Source organism: Amblyomma maculatum, chromosome 7 (genome assembly GCF_055883805.1).
Source record: "Amblyomma maculatum isolate TAMU_Amacu chromosome 7, ASM5588380v1, whole genome shotgun sequence".
In the NCBI taxonomy this organism is placed as follows: Eukaryota; Metazoa; Arthropoda; class Arachnida; order Ixodida; family Ixodidae; genus Amblyomma; species Amblyomma maculatum.
In genome coordinates, this window is record NC_139350.1 from 53,633,172 (window position 1) to 53,656,278 (window position 23,107).

At 45.6% G+C, this 23,107-nt stretch overlaps 1 protein-coding gene across 3 annotated transcripts in view; it reads right to left on the minus strand.

Moving 5' to 3' along the window:
* The window catches only part of LOC146183221 (uncharacterized), a 235,550-nt gene that overhangs the window by 163,814 nt on the left and 48,629 nt on the right, over nucleotides 1-23,107 (minus strand). For all 3 annotated transcript variants that reach the window (XM_084609091.1, XM_084609090.1, XM_084609089.1), the window contains exon 2: nucleotides 16,983-17,158. In XM_084609091.1, the coding sequence (XP_084465217.1) occupies nucleotides 16,983-17,081 (99 nt within the window). In that variant the 5' untranslated portion in view covers nucleotides 17,082-17,158. The remainder of the gene's footprint in view (nucleotides 1-16,982; nucleotides 17,159-23,107) is intronic.

The following is a 23,107-nucleotide window of genomic DNA, read 5'->3' on the forward strand; positions in this document are numbered from 1 at the left end:
CGCGATTACCGAGGTACCCGTGAAAGACAGCAAGATCCGCAAGTACGGGCTGGGCGAGTAGAACGTACTGACTGACGATGCAGGCCCGTGAAGTTGATCTGCCTGTATGAACGTTGCATTAATCGTAACCGCACGAGATGAACTAGCGAAATCGAAATCCCAAGAGTGTGCGTCAGGGAGTAATCATTTGCAAAAACACACAAAGAAAAAGATCTTTACGCTGATCTCCCGCATTAGCTCGACCGCGCAATAACCATGTAGTATACTTTTCTTAGAGCAATGTGTTGGAATGAGGGTGCAAACAGTGGGCTATTTTTCTGCGTCCTATGTGTCCGCCACCGTTTGTCTTCGCCTCGGCGTTGCTCAGATTTTTATGATTTAATTTTATTTGAGATGGGGAGCTGTTAATATTAATTCGTTTTTTTTTTTTTTTTTTTTTTTCTTGTGGTAACCTCATCTGGCTTCTCCTCAAGCCTTTCTTGCTTCTAAAAGTCCTGTTGCAGCGTTTTGTTAGGTGCCTACTCCACTAGTACTAGCAGTTCACTAGACTAGCAGTTTCGTCAGTCTGATCACCTTCCATGCCTGCTATATCTGAGGAGGCGCTACGGCTGACGCCAGTTTAAGCGTCCTGGGCTAGATTGTTTCGTCTGCGGCTGTGCTTTCGTCACATTGCAAAGGCATTCTCGAGCGCTTGTTTTTTCTCTCAAATGCAAGAATGAGAAAAATACGGCAAACGCTAATAAAAATTATTTCCGCCTTCATAATCACACAGTTGAAATAAAGAAGACATAAAGAAGACGTTTTCAACTTTTCAGACTGTCTTATGTTTTTCGAAGTGTAGAACAATAAAAGAATAAAAGTGCGACTTTGTTATGCCGACAAGCGAATCTTACATAACTAAAGGGTACCTTCTGCGTGATCACTACATAAGCTGGCCTTGGCCGATATATGAATTCCACCCTAAGGCCATATATTCTATCGATTCGAATTTCTTCACTCGGAGCCCCTGTCCTGGGCCCTTGACACCTCGACATCAGTAAGCTCAATCCACTTTAGTGCAAGGCGATCAGAAGAACAATGGGACCTTTAAATATTTGCCTCGCGTGGGTTTAGGCGAAACGCTCAGCTTGAAAAAGGGCAGGCCGGAAAACGGCAGCTTCGCCCTCTATGGCGTCAGCGCTCTCTTGCTGCCTGTGGCTTGGACTGGTTTTTGCACGTGGAAGCCACAGGCCATCTTGACAGCGCGGCGGTTAGGTTCGACTGGTTTATACGACGCAACACGCCCAAAAATATGCGACAAGGCATGGTCGATGGGAAAAAACCGGATCACAGAGTGCGGCTCATTAAGAATCTGTCCATCATCCGGAAACAGCAGCCGCACGGGGCGGAATTTCCAGGAACCACTAGCTGCGCCAGCACTTCTTCGACGAACGAAGGCTTAACCGTGTCTGCTGAGTCGAGTCAAGGTACGGTATACCTTGGAGACACGATTCGAAGCCTTGTCGAGAACCACTCACCGCCCTAACATTTGGTGACGATGTAGACGCGATTTTTGAAATTTTGATTTCTCATTTGGCAAGTACTCGCAGATTATGACTAGCAGCTTACCGGTATCGCTCAAAAGGAAAGTATACAACAGTTGCATCTTGCCTGTACTCACCTATGGGGCTGAAACATGGAGGCTAACCAAGAGAGTTCTACTTAAGTTGAGGACAACCCAGAGGGCTATGGAACGAAAAATGGTAGGGGTAACATTAAGAGATAGAAAGCGTGCAGAGTGGGTCAGAGAAATAACTCAAGTTACCGACATTCTAGTAGAAATTAAGAAGAAGAAATGGACATGGGCAGGACATGTAGTGCGAAGAGAGGATAACCGATGGTCTCTGAGGGTAACAAACTGGATTCCAAGGGAAGGAAAGCGTAGCAGGGGGCGGCAGAAAGTTAGGTGGGCGGATGAGATTAAGAAGTTCGCAGGGGTCAAGTGGATGCAGCTAGCACAGAACCGGGTTAAGTGGAGAAATATGGGAGAGGCCTTCGCCCTGCAGTGGGTATAATCAGGCTGATGATGATGATGATGATTTCTCATTTTGGTGACACAACTGGCTTCTTTCTGTGCAATGTCATGATCGACGTTTGTAAAGGCGCGCAGATACTTCATGTTTCCAGCATTAAAGTTCTCATCATCCACTTGCAAACAACGCTTTTGTGTGCTGACGGTTTCCAAATGGTCAGCGCGTTACCCATTTGCACATGATAGAGCATTACCTCCTGCGTTTCGCTGCCGATAGGGGAAAATGCTGTCAAAGTTTTGACAAAGCAGAGGAAAGTTAGGTGCCTACCTAATCTGCTGCACGTCGGGTATAAGCAGAGAGAGAGAGGAGAGAGAAGGGAATCTTTCACGAAGAAAGAAAGCGTGTATTCTACTCTGCGTCGGCCTTAACAAAAAAAAAAAGAATTTGGCAACAGAAGGCTGCTAAAATAGTCAAAGAGAAACGAATGAAAAAGAAATTAGCTGTGGTTTAGCTTATGGTTAAACCTGGAGTTACGCGAGAGCTATCTGCATGACTGCGCTTAGGTTCGCCTAGAAAGTAAAGAAATGTATTTTGCACATAGTAGTTTACTTTATGGTTTCAGCTTTATTTATGCCATAGGGGGCACTTTGGACCACTAAAGTGCGATGAGGCGAAAGCGCCTGTGCTCGGTAGCCTTAAGCCCGCCACTACGGCACCTCTTTCTCTCTAATTTCAGTCCCATCGCAAGAACGTTATAAAGGGGCAATGAGAGAGAATTGTGATCTCAGTAAAAGGCGAACCTGCGCCTCTTGTGGCTTTGCTGATATTTGTCCATCAGCTAAAGGTACATTTATTGACTAGAAAATTTATAATTCCAAACTTTCACCACAAGAGGACCTAACATCAAACACCTCTTCCTTCTCCGCCCTCCCCCTTTTCTTAAATATTTGCTCTTAAGTTCCGGCGAGTGGAAAAAAAAATCAGTTCATGGCATATCTAACAAGAGCCCAGCAAAGAACATTCACTGTTGTTGGCACTGAGATCAGATCTGGCGTTTCGAACTCTTGACACGTAAGCTTTGGGCTGGGTATTTGAAATTAAGCTCACTGAATGGTTTTAACTCGCTTACAATTATCACTGCGCTGGCAGACGGCTTGTACAAGCTGGTGCCAAGTTCAGCTTTCTTGGACATAATTTTTAAGTGTAGGGCATTAGAATATCATAAAACGTTGTTATCGAAAAACTCATGGGAATGACGTAGCCTTGCAAGATTAAGAAAAAATATTTAAAGTTTCATTCGGTCGCAACAAGTGAAGGCTGTCATATAAAACCAATGGAGAAAGTTCTTCTCGATGATCAAAGCGTAATAACTTCGAGCATCTCGAGAGCATATGAGCGAATATATTGATTGCTACACCTAAATATTACAATTGAAAAGAAATTAGATTTATTAAAACTTTTCTTTTAAATATCCGCCTTTCAGACTTCCCGGGTCATGCTTAAACAGTCGGTAAAGTGGCATTTAAGTGGCTCGAGAGTCTAGGCATAAATTCTGGGAGATGAAGTTGGTGCGCCAGTTTTGATTATAAGCCGCTGGTCTGTATAATGTAAGAACGCATAATTATGGGAAGGTGTCCTAAATAAGTTACCAGGTCCCAGCCGGGAATTGAGAGCAAATAGACACAACGTTTCGAAAGGCCTTCCCTGCTTGTTTAAAGGAGGTATTCACAGAGTTTGATGGGGAAGAGCTGAGGATGAAAGCTAACAGAGAAGAGTGTGATGTCGGAATTCTTCATGACTTGCACTGCTAACGGGTTCTGGAAAGTAATTGCAGAGCCCTAATGGTCACTTATTGACAGGGAAAGCAGAACTATCGGTGACAAGATAAATGTCAAGAGACGTGAAGTAATGAAACTTGCAGCAGTCGGGAAAAGGAGCAACAGTTTACGATATGAAGGGGATGAATTCAAGTGGCAGAGAAAGAAATGTACTTAAAGAGGGTAGTGACTGTCGATCCGCACTATGGAACTGAAGTGGATAGGAGTACATCTGGTGGGCATTAGGAGCTCACTAGCGTCCTTCAAGAGGTTCATGTAATACTTTTATTTTCGCAGTATAGTCTCCCATGAAGCAGAAACTTCGAGGACAACTCATCAATTTAAACATAAATGGAAGATAACGTAGAGAGCTTGAGAGAGCAAAAATAATAGCCGTAACTTTAAAAATAAAAGAGAATGTTGTGCTAGTGGTCAAACGCGCCACAGGAGCTGTCAGAAACTCAGGTGTGCGGAGGAGATGCGAACACAATTACAGCCCATACGAAGCTTTTGAGCGTAAGAAGTCTGCTGCGAAGGGTGGCCACACCTCGCGTAGGGCAGGGCTAAGTGCGGCTCAGTGCGGGATGCCTTTGTCCTGCTTTGCACATATGTACAGTGGTGGTGATAATCCGCCTTTTGCGCGAGTTCTATGCGCATGCGCGAAGTCCCAGCGGCGACTGATGGAAACATATTGGACGGCGTTTCTCGTCACCGCCAGTGCACGGGGGCTGGCGGCACGGTGACCGTCACAGGCTTGGCAAAGCGATGCCAACCACATCTGTCGCGTATAGTTGCCACTCTCAAGGCGTGCCAGAATGCAAGACGCAGTTTTTCAGGTTCCCTTCGGCGAGCCGCGACCAACAACGACGTGAAGCTTGAATTAGGGCCGCCATGCGTCAAGATGTGAATGGGCGACCTTGGCAGCCGACTGCGTACTCTCGACTGTGCGAAAAACACTTCGTTACAGGTATGTATGCATCCAAAGGAAATGTGCATGATTAAAAGTGCCTACTGGAGTTAGCACCAAGCCTGTAACCCAACAGGGATAGCCGTAGGATTTGTTAGGTGCGTGTTTGGTTTATGAGCGACGGGGCCTGATCGCGATGTATTTTGCCGTTCGTTTTCTTTATGTGCGAAGGGGCCGGGCAGCTCAAGGCGACTGTGTGCGCTAGACCGTAATATTTAGCATGTTTTATCGCGACTGCCACCTGACTAACAAGAAAAAAAAAACGGCGTTTGTTGTGATGCGCCGCTGTTCGCGAGCCGAGTGGTTGAACTGGTCATGAGGCTCAAGAACGGCAGTACATCACAACAAACACCGTATTTTTTTCCTTGTTAGTCAGGTGGCAGTCACGACAAAACATGCTAAATATTACGGCCTAGCGCACACAGCCGCCTGTGATATCTAAGCTGCTCAGCCCTTTCGCACATAAAGAAAAGAAACGACAAAATACATCGCCTTCCCCGGCGCAACTAAAGCAATCACGCACCGAAGAAATCCTCATTGCATCTATCACTGGTGCGTTACAGCCTGGGTGAAAACTCCAGTAGGTACTTTTCATCATGCATATTTTCTTTAGATGCATACACACCTGTAGTATCTGTTTTTTTGCTGCTCGGAGCATATGACGCACTTGACACTCTTGCACGACGCATAGTGTTATTATTTTTATTTTTTTTACCATACAAGCTCGTCTTCGTTCTCGCGGAACCATTCGGAGTTTGTTACTTAGATGTACGCAATCAGCTGCACTTTGTTAGGGAGCTTGAAAGTCGCCAAACGTCTGCAACGCCAAGGAAACCGCCGGGCACAAATGACTCTCCTGGAGGGTTTATGCTCGTTCACTTGCGGAATGGAGCGCTCTGGACGTAAAACAGCGTTGGTTCCTGACCGACATGCGCATCAGATGTGTAGGAGATGTGCATGTGTCACCATGCAGTCGTTGATTCCGCAGAAATCGCTGCGGAGGCAGAAAGGTTGTGGATGACTATTCTCTGTGCATGGAGAACCTTTTCACCACTGCGACCACATCCTTTCTGGAGGCAGAAACCGTCCACAGAGCTGAATCATCCATTGCCAGAAAAATGCCGCACGTTTCCTGCAGGTGTGCATTCCGGCCGGGACAATGCTCTGTTCAAGGGGTGTGGATAAGTGCCTCTCTGCCAAGCTTCGTAGATGAAATCCTATAGCTGCACGATTGTTGATGACGCGAGGAGAAAGCGACGCCCATTGCACCATGCCGGCGCCGCGGTGCCCGCGTTGTGCTCGGTAACTCAAGACGCCCAACGCATATGCGCCGCTCGGGTCACAGGAGACGATTTCACCTAGCTCTGCAGCATCAACAAACCCCTGGCTGCTTTGCCCTTTGAAAACCCTCCCTCTCTCCTCCGCGCTCTCCTTTCGATTTTTTTTTTAATAAATTTTAGTCGGTCGTGAATCTGCACGCTGAGAGAGTATTATTCTGTCACGTCTAACACAGCCCGCGCCATGGCCCGCGCTACTCGCTCTTATAAAACGAAGATAGTATATGCATGCGTTATAGTGGATTGTGAAAACGCTGAAACATTGCCCTATACTCCGTGAACATGAAACTGCAATCACTGTTACTACTTTCCGCCCCGAAGGCAAAAAAAAAAAAAAAAAAAAAGAGGGGGGGGGGGGTCACTTTCTACCTGCGTTGGCGTGGCCATTTCGCGTGGTGCGCTTTCGTGTCGTCTGCTACACTGCCGTCCAATGTGTTTCCCACCGCTTCTCGCATGATGGCACCACATCCTCCCGCAAAAGGCACGCTCGAGACTCGTGAGTGCTGCATACGCGGCAATATTAATATATAAATTCGAGCGCCCCACCGATCGATTGAAGAGAATTAGCTGTCCAAAGCAGTTCCCCACTGAGTGGTAGGAACGTTTGAATTTCATTCCTAGGTTCCAAATTCGGGTATCAACAAGTTGAGCACGTGGTCATTATTTGTTTTGCACCACCTGGGTCCTTTTTCTGCTACTGGTTCACCCGCCGTACCCGCCACGGTGGCTTAGTGGTGAAGGCGTTCGGCTACTGAACCGGAGTACCCGGATTGGATCCTGACGGCGGCGGCAGCGTTTCGATGGAGGCGAGACGCAAAGCCACCCGCGTGCTGTGCGATGTCAGTGCATGTTAAAGATCCCCAGGTGGTCGAAATTTTTCCAGAGCCCTCCACTAAGGCGCCTCTTTCTCTCTTTCTTCTTTGACTCCTACTTCCCTTCCTTCCCTTAAGGCGCGGGTCAGATATCTACCGAGAAGTGTGACAGATACATGCACCTTTTGTCTAAACCAATTTAGCAAATTATCGCAACGGCCACCGGACGTTACACCACCGTAAGAGTTTGCAATGTCCAGAGGACGTCGGTAGGACTACGCCACACATTTTAAAGCTCGACTAAACCAGCAATTGTCTGCACATTAACCCAACGAACCGTTTAGTACCAGTCCGAGCCTCGGACCTTAGGGTGGACGCCATCTTGGATTGCTAAGGACGCACACCACAATGATGAACACTGCTTCGGATTTGAGAAATTTGGAGTGCCGGACAGACTGACAGAAAATCGCCAAACGTGGCAAGTAAGAGCTTACGTTCTTAAAACTGATATGACATTGTCCATGGCTTGGAACTCCCCATTAGCACTGACCATCCTGCTCTGTGATGTAAAAAACAAACAAATAAGATTTAATTATTCATTTTCGTAGAAAGATTTCTTTCCTAAATTACACCCGCCGTGACAGAGAGCACGTTCCTGAAAATATGATCTTGCTTTCAACTGCGTATCTTTAGGAAGTTTTGAAATCCCGCTGAAACACTACTTATCTGCGTCATTAGGCACGCGTCACATTTTATAATAAACGGCTTCCTCGAAACACTACTTATCTGCGTCATTAGTCACACGTCATATTTTATATTCAACGTTTTCCTCTGTTTATTTTACCAAATAATTTTAAGAGCCGCCTCATCTGTCTTCTGGCATGCGTTGCACTCCAATGTGATGGGACCTGCTGGAACATTACACGGCGGCCTGTGACGGGATTGCCAAGTTACGTAGGTACACATCATCTTGGAAAACTGGTTAGTGACTAGTTTTCTTGAATGGAGTGCTTCATTGAATACACCTGTTATCTGAAGAGTCCTAAAATATGACCGATCTTAGGGCTATCTGCAGCAGGACATACAGAACTGCAGGCTTGTTCGACACCATGCTTTGATGTCGTCTGCCTCGGCGGGATGGGAATTTCACGCGGTAAGTTCATTTTCAGGTCGGTAAAATGACATTTGAGGAGAACATGATTAGGCTCAGCTCTTTTCGGCACGCACTTCTCAACAACGTAGAATGGCGCCGGGAAAAAGAAGCACTTCTTGAAGCAGGCGCACGCAGTCCTTGCTGTCCTTGCTCCATTTGCACAGTACCTGTTTACACCCCCTCAAGAATTCTCGGAACGAGCATTGCACGAGGTCACGCGGGGCACCAAAGGGCCGCGAAAAGAAACCACTGGGACGAGTAAAAGATGCGACGACGCCAAGGGCGACAGAAGTGGGCTTAGGCTTTTTGAAAGAAATTGGAGCCGATTCATAAACCTGCACATGCATGGATCCAATATGTGTCTAGGACATAGGTTGGATGCGCGCCTGTGGGCATTCAATAATGCTAAATATAGGACGTTTTCTAGAATGATAGTCTCGTAGCGGAGTAAGTCACAGGCCTGTTTCCGGCAGTTTCCTTGTATTAATGCGTTAGCGTTAAAGGACCCGTTCACCGAGAATTCGGTGTCAGCGGCCGTATGCCGGCGTTGGCATTGTGAGCGAAACATCACGAGCATAGCGCTGGCAGGCAGTAGCTGGCTGCTCACATGACTGCGCACTAACTGCACGTAGAGGTGCCTGACATTACATTTGGCGGGAGCTGCCAGCTGAGGGCTCTCCTTTCATATGGGAAGGTGATATGAGGAGCAGCCTTTCACAACCCTTGCATTCACGTTACCCCTATGCCACGCAGGCACATTCGTACGAATTGGTTAAAGCGAAGCTTTATATTGTCAGAGACCAGACTAAGCGCAGTCGTCGACGTAGGGGCGACCGTGGAACGACCGAAGTTTAATCGCCCAGACCAGAGCCAGCTTGAGCACACCTCACGCGAGCGAGACCAGGTAGCTCGAGCCAGGTTCGTGGCAATATGTGGGTTGGTTGCCAATGCAATCGCGACATACCCTTAAAGGCGAAGCTTATGCATCCCCATAACGTTCTTTTCTTTTTTTGTGTGTTTTTGCAGCACAGGTCTTAGCATCTCTTGGAACTTGACACGAGAGCCAATGGTGATCGCCTGTTCGGTTTGCGAGGAGCCGCAAGTCATTCCGTCTGGTCTTTCAAGCATACGGCTAATATGTGCACGTTACCATGGGAGAACGCCCGACTTGTATTATGCGATTTTAGTGGACAACGAAGGTGCGACCATGGGTTAAAACCTGCTTACTCCTGAGTGCGCCACCCCCCCCCCCCCCCCTTTCCTTTTCCACGTCAGTTTTCTACAGTGTCGCACACAGTGGCAACCGCGCCTGCCCCTGGGTACCTCTTGAGTTACGTTTACGCCAATTAGGCGCGTCAACCGAGTTGATCCGAGGCTAAAACCTCAACGAGGTCGCACTAATTGGTCAAGTATAGAGCGAACGAGATCGCGTCGCGAAGTTCCGCAACACGAAAGCGCCATAATACTAGACAAAAGCCGCTTCCTCGTGAGAGCGCCGTAACGAGGAAGATCGGAGGTGAAAAATAAACTGCGCCGTGCGTAGGTGCAGATCCGGTATGGGTGATGTGGCTTTTACGTCTAGCTGTGGTCTGAGCCAGTAATTTAGTAATCACTCCGCGTGAACAGCTGGTAATCGTTTAATAGAAAACTGACTTGGATTGAGAAAAAGTGACGCTGGCCTTTTAAAACCTGCAGTGCTTTATACCGGCGCCCCTTCCTGAATCAGCTGATAGGATTGAGATAGGCAGTGGAAAGGCGAGATGCGGGTCTGGTCTTTACAGGGCCCAGCAAACTGAACAAGATAATGCAGGAAAATGAAGGGCCAAAACAGAAGCTTTGGCGAGTTGGTGATCCGCTTCGTAGAAACAGCTTGAGAACAAACAGGGCAGGGAGGGCTGCTCCTGTGTTCTCGCTTTCACCTGGTTGTTGTTGCGCTGTTTCTACGAAATGTTTCTGCGACAAAGCTACTCGAGCGAGTGTTGTCTGCTTGGCAGTTCTGATTGGGGTGAAGGAACCACGAAGCGTATACTTTTGCATCCAGCAGTGTTAAGCTATGTAAAGCATTATAGTCTGACACGCTATCCAGATCGTATTGAAGCTTAACATCTGGGATGAGGGGGGAAGGGGGGGGGGGAAGATAAATTTTGTGGTAAATGGCGCTCGTCGAAAGCCTAAATGTTAAACTGAGTGTAGATACAGGGAGTTCATTAATAAAATAAAAAATAAAAAGAGGTTCCAGTACTGAACATTGTGGCGAGCGGGATGATACTGGACATGATTTATATGCTCACTCTTTAAAAATTGCTTATTATGCTCTGCTAAAAGCTACTTATTTCTATAATATAAATTTTTGTAATGGGGAGATTTGACATGAGAATTCGTGACAGACATAAAAGAAAACCTCGAAATGTGTAGTCATTGGAAGGTTCGTGGCTTGTGTTACTAAACAAGGCAATACATTACAATAGAATTCAATAAAACGTTAAAAGCCTCAGAAAGAAAATGATTTGAAGTCATGTTGAGCATTGTTAAAGAAAGAATTAACCTCGAGAAATTTAATAAGATAATAATAAATTATATGCCCTAACATTCCGCTGACAACCTGTTTAAATGATATGGGTAAGCAGTCATTAAATAAATAGAGCAACATGACTTTTGAGCTGGTGTTCCCTTCGCGACCTTGTAGGCTTTGGGCAGTACAGCAAATTGTAGTGTTCCAAAATCTTTTTTGATACACAAACTACGTTCATTTGGTCATTTTTCAGTTGCTGGAACTCTTAAATTTCCTATTTGTTTGCCACCATCGTGCAAGTCTATTGAGGCACGAACCATAGACGACTCATGAACTGTGAGGAACATCGTAGCGGAGACCTATGACTTTTCGACTTTGGGGTTAATTCTACGGGGGTGCGATTACTTCAAAATTTTGATGAGCGGATCAAATATTTTCGTAATGGATTATTCAAACGATTTAAATTGCGTATATTAAAGATGACGTCTGCACGAATATGTTCTGAATTTGAAATCATTTTCGAAAGATTGCCTAGAGGTTCGAATAAGGCCCGCCGTGGTATTCTTCTTCGGCGACTGTTCAAAAACCAGTGCCCACATTTACACCTCTGTACCATCCTGCAGCGACCAGTATGCACGGAATGATTGATCCAGTGCCGCTGCGCGGTCTATTTATGTAGCGGCATTCGTACTGCTCATAAGATATAATGACGTGGATAAATCTTGCCTTGACGCCCGACCTCGAAGCTATTGTACTACAATAATCCACTGTTATGATTACGAAGATTACCTTCGGTAGTCATAACTGTGGATGCTGGCAAACAGAGTCATGCACCGGCCTTGTTAACTTCCCGGCGGTGACGGTATAAGCCCAGGATACATAAAACGTTTTTACGGTGTGAGGCCTGCTCCTGAATCTGCACACTCAACGAATGACGTAGAAGTAAACGCCCCCATGGGGAAGCGGCTGTACGTTATGTCGGCTGTATGCAGTTTTCCTTTTGTCTCATGACGGCGCAAATGAATGCCTCTGGCCGAGCGTTCTTTGAAGCAGAATCAATATAGCCGTTTTCTTTCTTTTTCTTGGACGCTTCAGCGCTTCGGCTACAGTGTACCACACTATTGCTTCTGCTATGCTTTTAGGCAACTGTAGCTAAAAGGTTTTAGCTACAGTTGAAGCACGCATTTGTGCCGTCCCGCGACGTGAGTCAGAGAACTATAGAGGGAGAGGAAAATAGAATAGAAAGGCAAGGCGGTTAACCAGGCGATGCCTAGTAGGCTACCCTATACGTGGGGAGGAGAACAAAGGGAGAAAAAGGAAAGAAAGAGAGCGAAGGGAAGCAGTCTATAACATGTCTAGATATCTGTGGTGAAAGGGGGTAAAGAGCGTGCAGTTAAAATCTTGAACTCAACCCCGAGTCCTTTAAAAACTTAAGTAGCGCCTTCACTGATTTCCTTTGTGATGAAGGAGTCATGCAAGGGCCCAAGATTTTTTCTTCAGTAAGAGCGCGAGAGTCCAAGCTCGGAGTGTAGCAGCCACGAAAGCACGATCACGCTCAAACTGAGGGCAATCACAAAGTATGGGCGCAATATTTTCAACACACCCACATTGCTCACACGTTGGAGAGTCTCCCATGCCGGTGAGGTGGGAATATTCGTTTGTAAACGCCGTTCCTAGCCACAGGCGACACAACATTGTAGCATCACAGCGGGGGAGGCCGAATGATAGCTGCAGTTGAAGTGACTGGTCAAAGTGGTGCGAGCGGGACGTCCACCCTCCAGGCGTAGACCATGATTGTCTAGCCACGTTTCGTAATAGTTTCGACACACCCACACTGCTCACACGTTGGAGAGTCTCCCATGCCGATGAGGTGGGAATATGCATTTGTAAACGCGCCACTCCTAGCCACAGGCGACACAACATTGTAGCATCAGAGCGGGAGAGGCCGAATGATAGCTACAGTTGAAGCGACTGGTCAAAGTGGTGCGAGTGGGACGTCCACCCTCCAGGCGTAGACCATGAGTGTCTAGTCACGTTTCGGGCGATCAGTCGAAGGTGCTTTGCTGCGTCGGCTCTTGTCAATCGTATCTCGAAAATGTCGGTTGTATCGTGAGCCGATCGAGCAGCATCGTCAGCTAAGTTGTCAGAAGAAAAAATACCTACAAGCGACATGACAACCCGTTGCTTCGCCGTTGGCAGCCCCTCTGCAGCCGACATTTGATCTGTCGAACGCTTGCAAGCAGCACAGTAGCATTACACATGTCCCTTATCACATGGCGTTTTTTCTTCATGCTTAGGGGGCTTTTTTTGTGAAAAGCGGAAGAAAGAACTACGTGAGACATATCCCGCAGGAAAGAATTTGCAGTTTCTGAACACGGTGCAAAACTTCGCGCAATACACTTGGGGCCTGAAGCCAATATTGAGAGGGTTTAGTAATGAAACATGGGCAGTTAAAGGGACAGAACACTGTAATTTCGGCACTGAAGTTTTTTCGGCGCAATGGAAAGATTGCTTTCTAAAGTGTTCAATTCTATAGCGGTGTCAGTAGAAACGCTGTAGAATATTTTAACGAGAGTTTTTCGATCAGTGCATGCGTTCATTTATGTATAGTCCGATGCTGGAAACCGTGAGCAGCGACCGCGATGACGAGTGGTGGTCGACAGAAAAGGCGTATCGAAAACAAACATAAATTTCACTTGCCAGACAGTAATCGTAGCGTAGAGTAGCGTCATTCTCAGTTTCCACACTCAAGGCTCTTACGGCACAGTAACGTATACGTCTTGTCAACGAAAGTTTTATGGGGCGCTGTCACCGCTTCATCCATGGAATTCAAAACGCTGTGGCGCGATCTAGGTACAAAACGTGAAAGCATGCCACTGGTGATGCGAAAGGAAGAGTATGATGAACACTTCCGTTCGCATCGCGCGTGGCATGCTTTCACCTTTTGTCACTAGGTCACTCTGTCATCACGTGGATTAAACATGAGCGGACCGGTTTGTTGCGGGACCCTGTCTTCGACATTACTCCTTCGATTCCTTCCGGCCTTTCTCGCCCTGCCCAAGTTCTCGCTCAATGGCGCGAGCAGGTGCAGCGTGCACATCGGACATCCTGAGCCGATGGCGCCGAACCAGGATCGGCTGTCCTAGCTACCCTGCTGACTTCGTTGACCTGCAGCATTTGATCTGGACCTGTCCTGGTACGGCGAGCCTCCACGCCCGCTACACATCTGCTCACCATATTCAGACTTGCGAAGACTGGATCCCAACCGACGCCAAGCGCCAACTTATTGCCCTGCTAGACTTCATGTCGGAGTCTGGGACCCTCAACTTCACCTAACCCACCCCTTCGACTCTAGGCTTCAAGTCATCCTTACGAATAAAGATTTTATGAATTAATTAATTCATTAATTAATGAAAGGAAGGGTATAGCTTTTGGAGCTTTTGGGCCCTGGATAGAGCGCAAAATATAATAAAATGTGACAAGCATTCCTGAAGAAAAAAAAACAGTGTCCACTTAAAAAAATCAGTGATATTTTGGAGATGGTGTCACGTGGGATACTACAGCGACAGTAATATAGTTTTCCGCAAGATGGCACCTCAGTTTTTTTTTTACGCGATTTTGAATGCCAAATTAAAATTGCAAAGCCTCTTCTCTTTGATATTGTCGTGTTCAATCTGTACTATACGATTTTTTCATTTCCACCATAATCTCAAGACATATTTCGGCCAGTGATCTGCACTTTTAAGGGAAAAATAAAAATAATTTGAGCCACTTCAGGCTAGCGCCAACATCACGATCTGGTTCAATTCTCGTCAGAAGTGCCTTTATGTTTTAAAAACCTTGTCTCAAATTACGTGGATGCATGGCATTCAGTGAGAAATGAAGTGGTGCCTGAGTCGGCCCTCGAGCAATGCAGAAAGCCATAATGATGTTTGGGTGCTTGCGCCTGTAGTCGCAATAGCCGTCGAGCAACCCGGTGGCCTTGGTTCAAAATATTATTATCGCGAAAGAAAAAATTCAGCAAATACACTTAGGACCACCTACAGTCGCAATAGCCGTCGAGCAACCCGGTGGCCTTAGTTCAAAATATTATTATCGCGAAAGAAAAAATTCAGCAAATACACTTAGGACCACCTACAGTCGCAATAGCCGTCGAGCAACCCGGTGGCCTTAGTTCAAAATATTATTATCGCGAAAGAAAAAATTCAGCAAATACACTTAGGACCACCTACAGTCGCAATAGCCGTCGAGCAACCCGGTGGCCTTGGTTCAAAATATTATTATCGCGAAAGAAAAAATTCAGGAAATACACTTAGGACCACCTACAGTCGCAATAGCCGTCGAGCAACCCGGTGGCCTTAGTTCAAAATATTATTATCGCGAAAGAAAAAATTCAGCAAATACACTTAGGACCACCTACAGTCGCAATAGCCGTCGAGCAACCCGGTGGCCTTAGTTCAAAATATTATTATCGCGAAAGAAAAAAATTCAGCAAATACACTTAGGACCACCTACATGCATGAATGTGAAAACTCGTTAGCTCGATGCTGACGCGATGCCTTAATGTCGTAATGGGGCTAGTAAGGCATCCACCTCTAAAAGAAACAAAAACGCTTCATCGAGCACGAAATGCCACTTTTTTGAGAGTGTTCGACTCAGTCTCGTATTGCAATGGCAATGTTTCCTCCCTGAAGTGATATGTGTTGACGAAAACCGCGCCACTTGTACCCGCGGCTGGGTGGCATTCTGAGGTAGGCGTCTGGATTCATTTGGGCATGTAAATCCTTACTGAGATCTGTTCACGCGTGTTACTGTGCAGTGGCGTAGAGAAGAACATTTTGGCGATTTTAGCAGGAGAGTCAACATCGCTGCTCTTGCGTGTCTCGCTTTGAAGTTATTTGCCAATTGATCCCATGCTAACATTTGCTTTTGCATTGAGCGATACGTGCCGGACATTCCGCTTCTTGGCTTCATGCACTGTGTTTGTAAAAAAAAAAAAAAAAAATGCGGCTCAAGGTGCTTGCTTATAGGAACCGTGAGGGGACTGCTGGAGGCACTCCTGAAAATACTTCAGCTAGAGAAGGGTGAATCATTTTCCAGTCACCTACGCTATTTCTAACGCTGGTGGCGCGCAGCGAGCCCGCTATAAGGCTTAGACGCGAACCCCTTGAGCTGCATATTTCGCAGCAATTTCTTCCATGCGCATTTCCAAAAAAAAAAAAAAAAGAATGTGCCATGTGTCCAGCACTTAGACGCAGGTCACCTAAACTGTGCGCACCCTCCAAACAGGGAAGTATTAGTATCACGTTGCACGTGCGGTACGTTTCCCAAAATATGTTTAAAGAAGTAGTAATTGAGAGAACATAGAACGGTCTGAGCGCTCACAGACGTTTTTAATCGGTTCTCTGGAAGGAAAAGGCGCTGTAACTGCCATACTTGCTTATGTGGACACCTGAACCACACCGTAAGGGAAGGGAGGAAAGTGGGAGTGGAAGTGGATAGAGAGAAAGAGGAGCCGTAGTGGAGGGCTACGGAGTAATTTCGACCACTTGGAGATCTTTGAAGGCTGATTCGGGGATAGGGTACCAAAGCCACAATCTCGGAGAAGGCAATAGTCCAATAGCCAGGACCGCTCCACTTATCTGTGGACTGAAAAAAAAAAAAAAAAAAAAAAAAAAAAAAAAAACGCCCGAAGGCGTTCTGGGCTCCCCTTCATACGCTACCTTGTACTCTCTGTCCCGCTGTAACTTTTCTTCGGCGGCTGAATGGGGCGATTAGTTACAGAGGACAGATGATCCTTCCTATAAGCTCAACCGTTCAAACAGCGCTAGAACAAACTATCTTGTTCCTATAGCTTATTTTCTTTCGATGTATCAGTTGACGGCTGTGGAGCCTCACGGTCACTCCGGCTGATTCTCCACACGAAGGTACCATGCCTCTGGTCTGCTCACATCTGCACATCTCAGGCACTTAGAGCCAGGAATTCTGTTCACAATGTTGCACGGCATATATATATCATCCCTCAGAGGTTTGCACGTTGATTTGCAAACTTGAGTTAGTCTCTACTCAGGAACTTGAAAAAAAATTTGATGAGTAGTACTACTGGCAGCACCGAAAACAAGTAGCGGTATCCGAAAGCCGAAAAAAATTAGCGGTAGCCTATAGCGGTATACATTGATTCACAGCCTGCAGGATAAGCTTTCGTGTGATATCTGCATTGCTCTTTTGTAACGAAAAAACGCGCAGGGTTCTCGCGCGAACATAGCCTGAAGTATAGTACCAGACTTGTAATCGCGCCAATATTAAAACCATTAGTGAGCTTCTTTGTCTACTTTTAGGTACACTGCGCAAGAAAACAAGTGAGACACTTACCTCGGCTTGGAGGTCTGACGCGGTCGTTAGCGATGCGAGCAAAATGGTTCCTGCCAAGCACAACTTGACAATCACCGCGAAGCGTTTCATCGCAGTCATGGCGCTGATTCCGAGTCCTAACCACACTCACTCGTGACGTGCAGCACCTGCCGACATTTCATTCGCCTCCACTGCTCCTGCAAATTGGGAAAGCAGAACATATTACAGGGTTGGTCGGGCTGGCCGATTCACATAGTGAGAGGACACCGTCATTGTTGAATAAGCAAAGGGAGAAAGGCCTTTCTGATTGCACTCCAGTTTATTACACTGAATAAAAGCGACCGCTTTACAGTTTACATCGAGTAACAGCGGCATTCGAATACTGCTGCGACCACTACAAGGAATAATGTCCCATCCCATGACAAGGACGAAGACAAATCATGTATTCATCGAGACTAGCGATGAATATATCGTAACATTCGAAGGTTGAAAAGAAGCGACAGACGACCAACAAAATACAAGTGAAAAATGAGTCTCATGCAATATTTGTAAAGTCACGGAAAAAGAAAGAGTAAGGATATGACAAATAGATAGATCTGAGCTTTCGTATGTTTTTTTTCACGTTTCACAAAGCACTCAAAAGGTGCTGCGCGCAAAGTAAAAAGACGATGTGTTCAACGTTACTGAACAGAATGTTGAGCGATAGCTCTGTTGATTAAGGCAGAAGGGCTGATTTCCATATTTATTTTATTGGTTTCTTTCACTCTGTAACGATTATGATCAGAACCTTGAGATTACTGTAACAAGCTACCGTGGTCTCTATGTTCATTAGGAAAATTTTAAATTGGTCTAGATGAAAGGAAAGGCGCAGTATCTATTGCCCTTCTAGGCGTACACCACAGCCATGCCATAAAGGAAGGGAGGACGGAGGATTCAAAGAAGAAAGAGAAAATGAGCCGCCATAGTGGAGGACGCCGGAAAATAACGACAGCCCGCTATGTTTAGCGGCCACTTTCCACATAGTGTGTCTGAACCACCAAATCTGGCACCAGCTCATGCTACTCTTAGTTTGAGCTGGCACCCCACCTAATGGAGGCTCCGTAGTGCGAACACGGGTGCTGCTGATGTGATGTCAGAGCAGGTTAAAGATCCCCAGGTGGTCAGTTGTAGTTGTAGCCAGTTGGTAGTGTGCGCATCACCGGTGTGGATGTCTTTTTGTGAACTCTCTTGTGTATGTGATGGACAATGCACGCCAGAAGTCGTGTAACCAACTAGCTCGCACGCAAGTTTTACTAAGGGAGAAATTATTCTAGAGCCCTTCACTATGGAAGCTCTTTTCCGCTATCTTCTTTCACTCCCCTCCAAATCATTCACATTACTGCGCAATATTCATCATGCGTACAGGATAATATCGGTCCCGGGTCACGAAGGTCTGACGCGGAATGAGGCAGTAAATTATTCAGCTCGATAACTCACTAGTAGAGATTTACACCTTACCTCAACCCATCAATACCTAGTATGAGGACTGCCTCGAACACAGCAGATTGGAAAGATCAGTCCCACTATACTGCTCAAAGAACTAGGCACTTTAGAAGCTATTGACTAGAGGCTAATAGAAACGAGCGCATATCCCAAACTGTTCCTTCGGAATACGTCTAGCATAACCCCGTACCCCACGTTTTATCCGGCGTGGCACGTTTTTCACGTTTTTTTTTTTTGTATATTCTGTGGCAGTCAGTCAAACGAGCAGTGGGAGGCGGTCTTACAGATCCAGACACATAGGCATGCCTCCTGAACAAGGGATGCCACTCTAATCTACTCGACAACTCTTCCTTTCTTTCGGGAAATGAAAGTTTTCACCATCATCGTCATTACGATTGCTTTTTGCAGCAACTGTTGCTGTAACGCAAACAAAAAATATTGGTTCTTGTTTACAAAACGATACTAAAGATTACGATTCTCGAACCGTCACCATAGAGCAAATGGGGAAATTGCTGAAGCTTCAAAAGTTATATCACATACTTTATTTGTCTGGGCTTTGCAGTGAAAAGATGCTGCCTATGTTCATGGCTACGATTATTCAGACAACTTACGACAGCGCGTGTTGCCATCGACGTTGCTTCGGAGGTGACGGGCTCACCTTGACAGTACTGAAATGCTATTGAAAAGCATTTTTATTCCATTCAAATATGATACATCTAAGACATACAAGCAACACATTGGTTAATCTGTGACACCGAAATAAAAGCTGCGTCTACCCTTGCAACGGGCAGGCATTCTGTGAGATGTGGGGAACTTTTGAAGCCACAAAGCTTTTTTTATTTCGGCGCTAGTTTGTCACTAGAAGGAGGCTTCGCGCCTACCTCAGCGAAATCCATGAATACGAGTAGTAACGTTGCTTCACTGAAGAGAGTTACTGAACACCAGAAAGGCCCTATTAAAAACAAAGCGACGCGCGTCAATTTTTCTGGAATATTTTCAGACTTGTAGGCGAGGTACGCAGTAAAAATGGTTGCAGAATTACAAGGAGAGATTGCAATCATCGACAAGAGCGCAGCTGAAACGCTGAGACAGAGCGCATCAAACCCAGCAAATTGGTATCAGACGGACAAGCACAGTGTTAGAATGAAATGAGTTCATATGAAGAGCGAACACTACCTCAGTGCAAATTGATATAGCGTTTGTGCATATTTTTATCCGCGGTAAGCATCAACAGTTTTCGTAACAATGAAAACCTTGAGGCCAACTTCCTTTGAGGAAGTGGAAAAAGTGTCATACTCTCAGGTATATTTTCCGGGAAACCTTTCAGGCCATTTACTACTAAGGTCTACATAGTGCAGCACTAGCGCTACCGAAATTATTTATTCCTCAGGCCATGACTTCGAAATTTCATAGACGCACCTGCTGACGGCGTGTACCTCGGTGTCGCGTGTATTCTTTGCACCTATGTTTCCGGAGCCTGTCAGTGGCACCACCCCTACCACTCCTACCACCAACAAGGTAGCGAGTGCAGGGGAACTGCGTAGGTTTTCGGAGAGCACGCTAACGGCATTTTCGGGTCTCCTTCTGCGAACTCTCCGAAATTCACTAGAAGAAAGCGAGGCATTGTGCAGCGGTTCCGGGAATTGTGCTTTCGGAGAACATTCCTAGCGGCCCAAACGCTAATTGTGGGCGCGTGAAATGCACGCCTTAGTGAATCTTCCAGAACTCTCCCTACTTGGCCGGTACCGTCGTGAGCTCGTAGATTTTGTGAGCCCTACAAACACAGTTGTGCGCAAAATGCGGCTCTCAGCACTCTGAGAGGAGCCACTATACCTTTCTGTTTCCTCCTCCAGCAGTGTATCCTCAGAGCTGCTCACGGGCCCTCGCGTAATTATGCGGAAATAAAACAACCGCTCCAACAAGCGTATACGTTTTAAGCCGGAGTTTTTCGCAGGAAGACCACTGGTCGTGGCTCTTCGCCGCCACTTATCATGACGTGCTGCGAGTTCTGTGACCTGGTATTGGCGTGTTCTTCGATCAAAGTGCAATGGGCGCACTTTTCCAGAAGGACAGGAGAAAAAAAAAAAAAAAAAAAACCTCTAAAAGCGAATTCTCAGCAGAGCTCCGAATCGAATTTTCGTTTAAGTCGATCCTATAGACATTTCAGGTTTCGTTCATGCTTTTTAAGCAGAATAGGTGCTTTTTTTTACAAAAGTACGTCTCATGCTTTCCCTGTGACTTGATACAAACTAGTGACGTTATGCAAGAGTTAGGCTCCGTGATCGCTCAGAAACGGTGAGAGTTGAGTCATACTGATTTCAGTTACAGCTTGGCGACTCGCAAGCAGAAGCTATCGTCGCTTAACGTCCTCCTCACGAAACGCCTGTTAAGCTCAGCGCACTTGCATGTGTTTGTTGTGATGCTGCTTTCCAGTGCTGAGCCAGCATACATGAACGAACGTTGTCAGAGAAGTGTCCTATTAGTCTTTTTTTTTTTCTCTCTACACGTTGGAACCTTTTCGTTAGCTCGTTCTGTTAAAACATGTTAATATCACACAATGTCCGGAGTTTTCTCTCAGGCGCCGTTATCTATAGATCAAGCGGCGCCACTGACAACGCAGGATTAGCCTGATAATTGGTGGACTGAACCCGTGACTGATATTTGACTAAACGTCGTTACTGCGTCTACTGAGAGCTGCGGAGGCACCTATGAATCAAATATATACCGAGTGTCCCAGCTAAATGTAACCAAGGTTTTAAAAAATACTGTGAACGCGAGCCCAGTGAAACGAATTCAGAGTTGTTCAGAGTCGCCTATGCTAATCTGCAGTATTTATTTCGCTTCCCAAAAAAGTGTCAATGCAAAAGTTTTAGATCTCAAAAAACGGATGGCTACGTAGTTTCCATCACGCTATAACTTACGTCACCCTATTTATAGTGCTTAAAAAAATGCTGGTGCGAAGCTGTTATTTTAAATCATTCGCCATGTGGGTGCAGCCAGCTTCATCGTAGAGAGCACGGCACAGAATAACGGATTTTGTTATCTCGGGCGCGTCTCGGGGCTTTGAGGTGGCGCCGCAATCACGAGGAAGTTTTTTTGTTGCGCCAGGCGTCGTTTTCGGCTGCTAAAATAACTTTCGTAAGCAACAGTTTATTGGAAACAACGTAGCTAGCCGTTTTTTGAGAAGAGCTACAACTTTTGCATTGAGACTTTTTGCTCAAGACAATGATTTAAAAATAATTAATTAGTCTTTACTAATTCATTATCTTTTGTGAACGAAAAAAATACTGCAGATTAGCATAGAAGACTTTGAACTGCTCTTAACTGGTTTGGCTGCTCTAGGGCTCTCTCTATTTTTCAAAATCTTGGTTACATTTAGCTGGAACACCTGGTAATATATATATATATATATATATATATATATATATATATATATATATATATATATATATATATATATATATATATATATATATATATATATATATATATATATATATATATATATACACCAGGTATATATATACACACCAGGTTTCTTGTAGCGGTTGCTCTAATGATGCTTCCACAACAGCGATTCGAGTTGCTACTGGCCTTTTGCCCAAACAGCGTGATCCCGGAGAGAAAGACTGAACGGTGTACCTCTAACTTGAAGATAATTTATTGTGCCGATGATTAAACAATTTAGTTTGTTTCTTTCAGACTATGTTAACTACAGTGAAATGAAAAAAAAAAAAAGGACAGGTAGCATTAAAAACAAATTTAAAATACTTGCGAGGTATTCTTACTGGAACTTCTTCGTCTGTAGTTTGCTGCAGCAGAGTACCTGGCCCTACAAGGGTGCATTACCAATGTCACTGCAGCAGTAGCTTTTGCCGTTTTTCGTGGCAGGCTGCCTAGAACTGTACTCGACACATTTTCTTTTTTTTTTTTTCTTTGACATCTTGATATTAGTATAGATCGTGGGAGGGAGCTATCCAGGTTAATGTTGCTAGACTCACAAGCAGCATAGGTTAAAGTGACAAGCTTATAAGCGGGCTGCTCTAGATACAAGGCGCCAGTTTTGTTATCTCGGACCTCTGCTTTCTTAGGTCGAAGATGGTATTGTAAAAGAGTAGCCCTCCATCCCTCCGTGCCGGTAACCCATTGTTCCAGGTCGACGGTTAGCTTCTGCCATTGATCACGTGGTTGTTGCCCAAAAAAAAACGTGCTGGACCAACCATAAAACAGTGGTTAGCAGTGGTTCGATATATTGGCATTTGCTGCACTGGCAACGACTGTGCCCTGGCAGAGCCAGAGAGTTGACTTCAGCTGCACCAGCGCTGACTGTGGGCCTCAGGAATAAGCTTTACTGACGCATTTACAATTATTCCTTTTGTATTTTTTTTTTTTTTTTGCAATGTGGTTTGTTCGCAATGCTTTATTTTGCTTCCGAGCGCTCATCATTGCAAACATGTATGCCCAAGGTGTTTCACCAATGGAATTAGTGACGATAAATAAGCTTTCAGAGTTAGCAGGATTCTTTCTTTAGCACATTCGGCGCATTTAACAAAACGGCTGGAGAAAGTCAGCCTGCCGGCTGCTTAAAAAAATCTGAATAGACAATTTTTGTTGTGGCTGCCTCGTTTTAGATATTTATGAGCGTACCACACCGTTTGGCGATA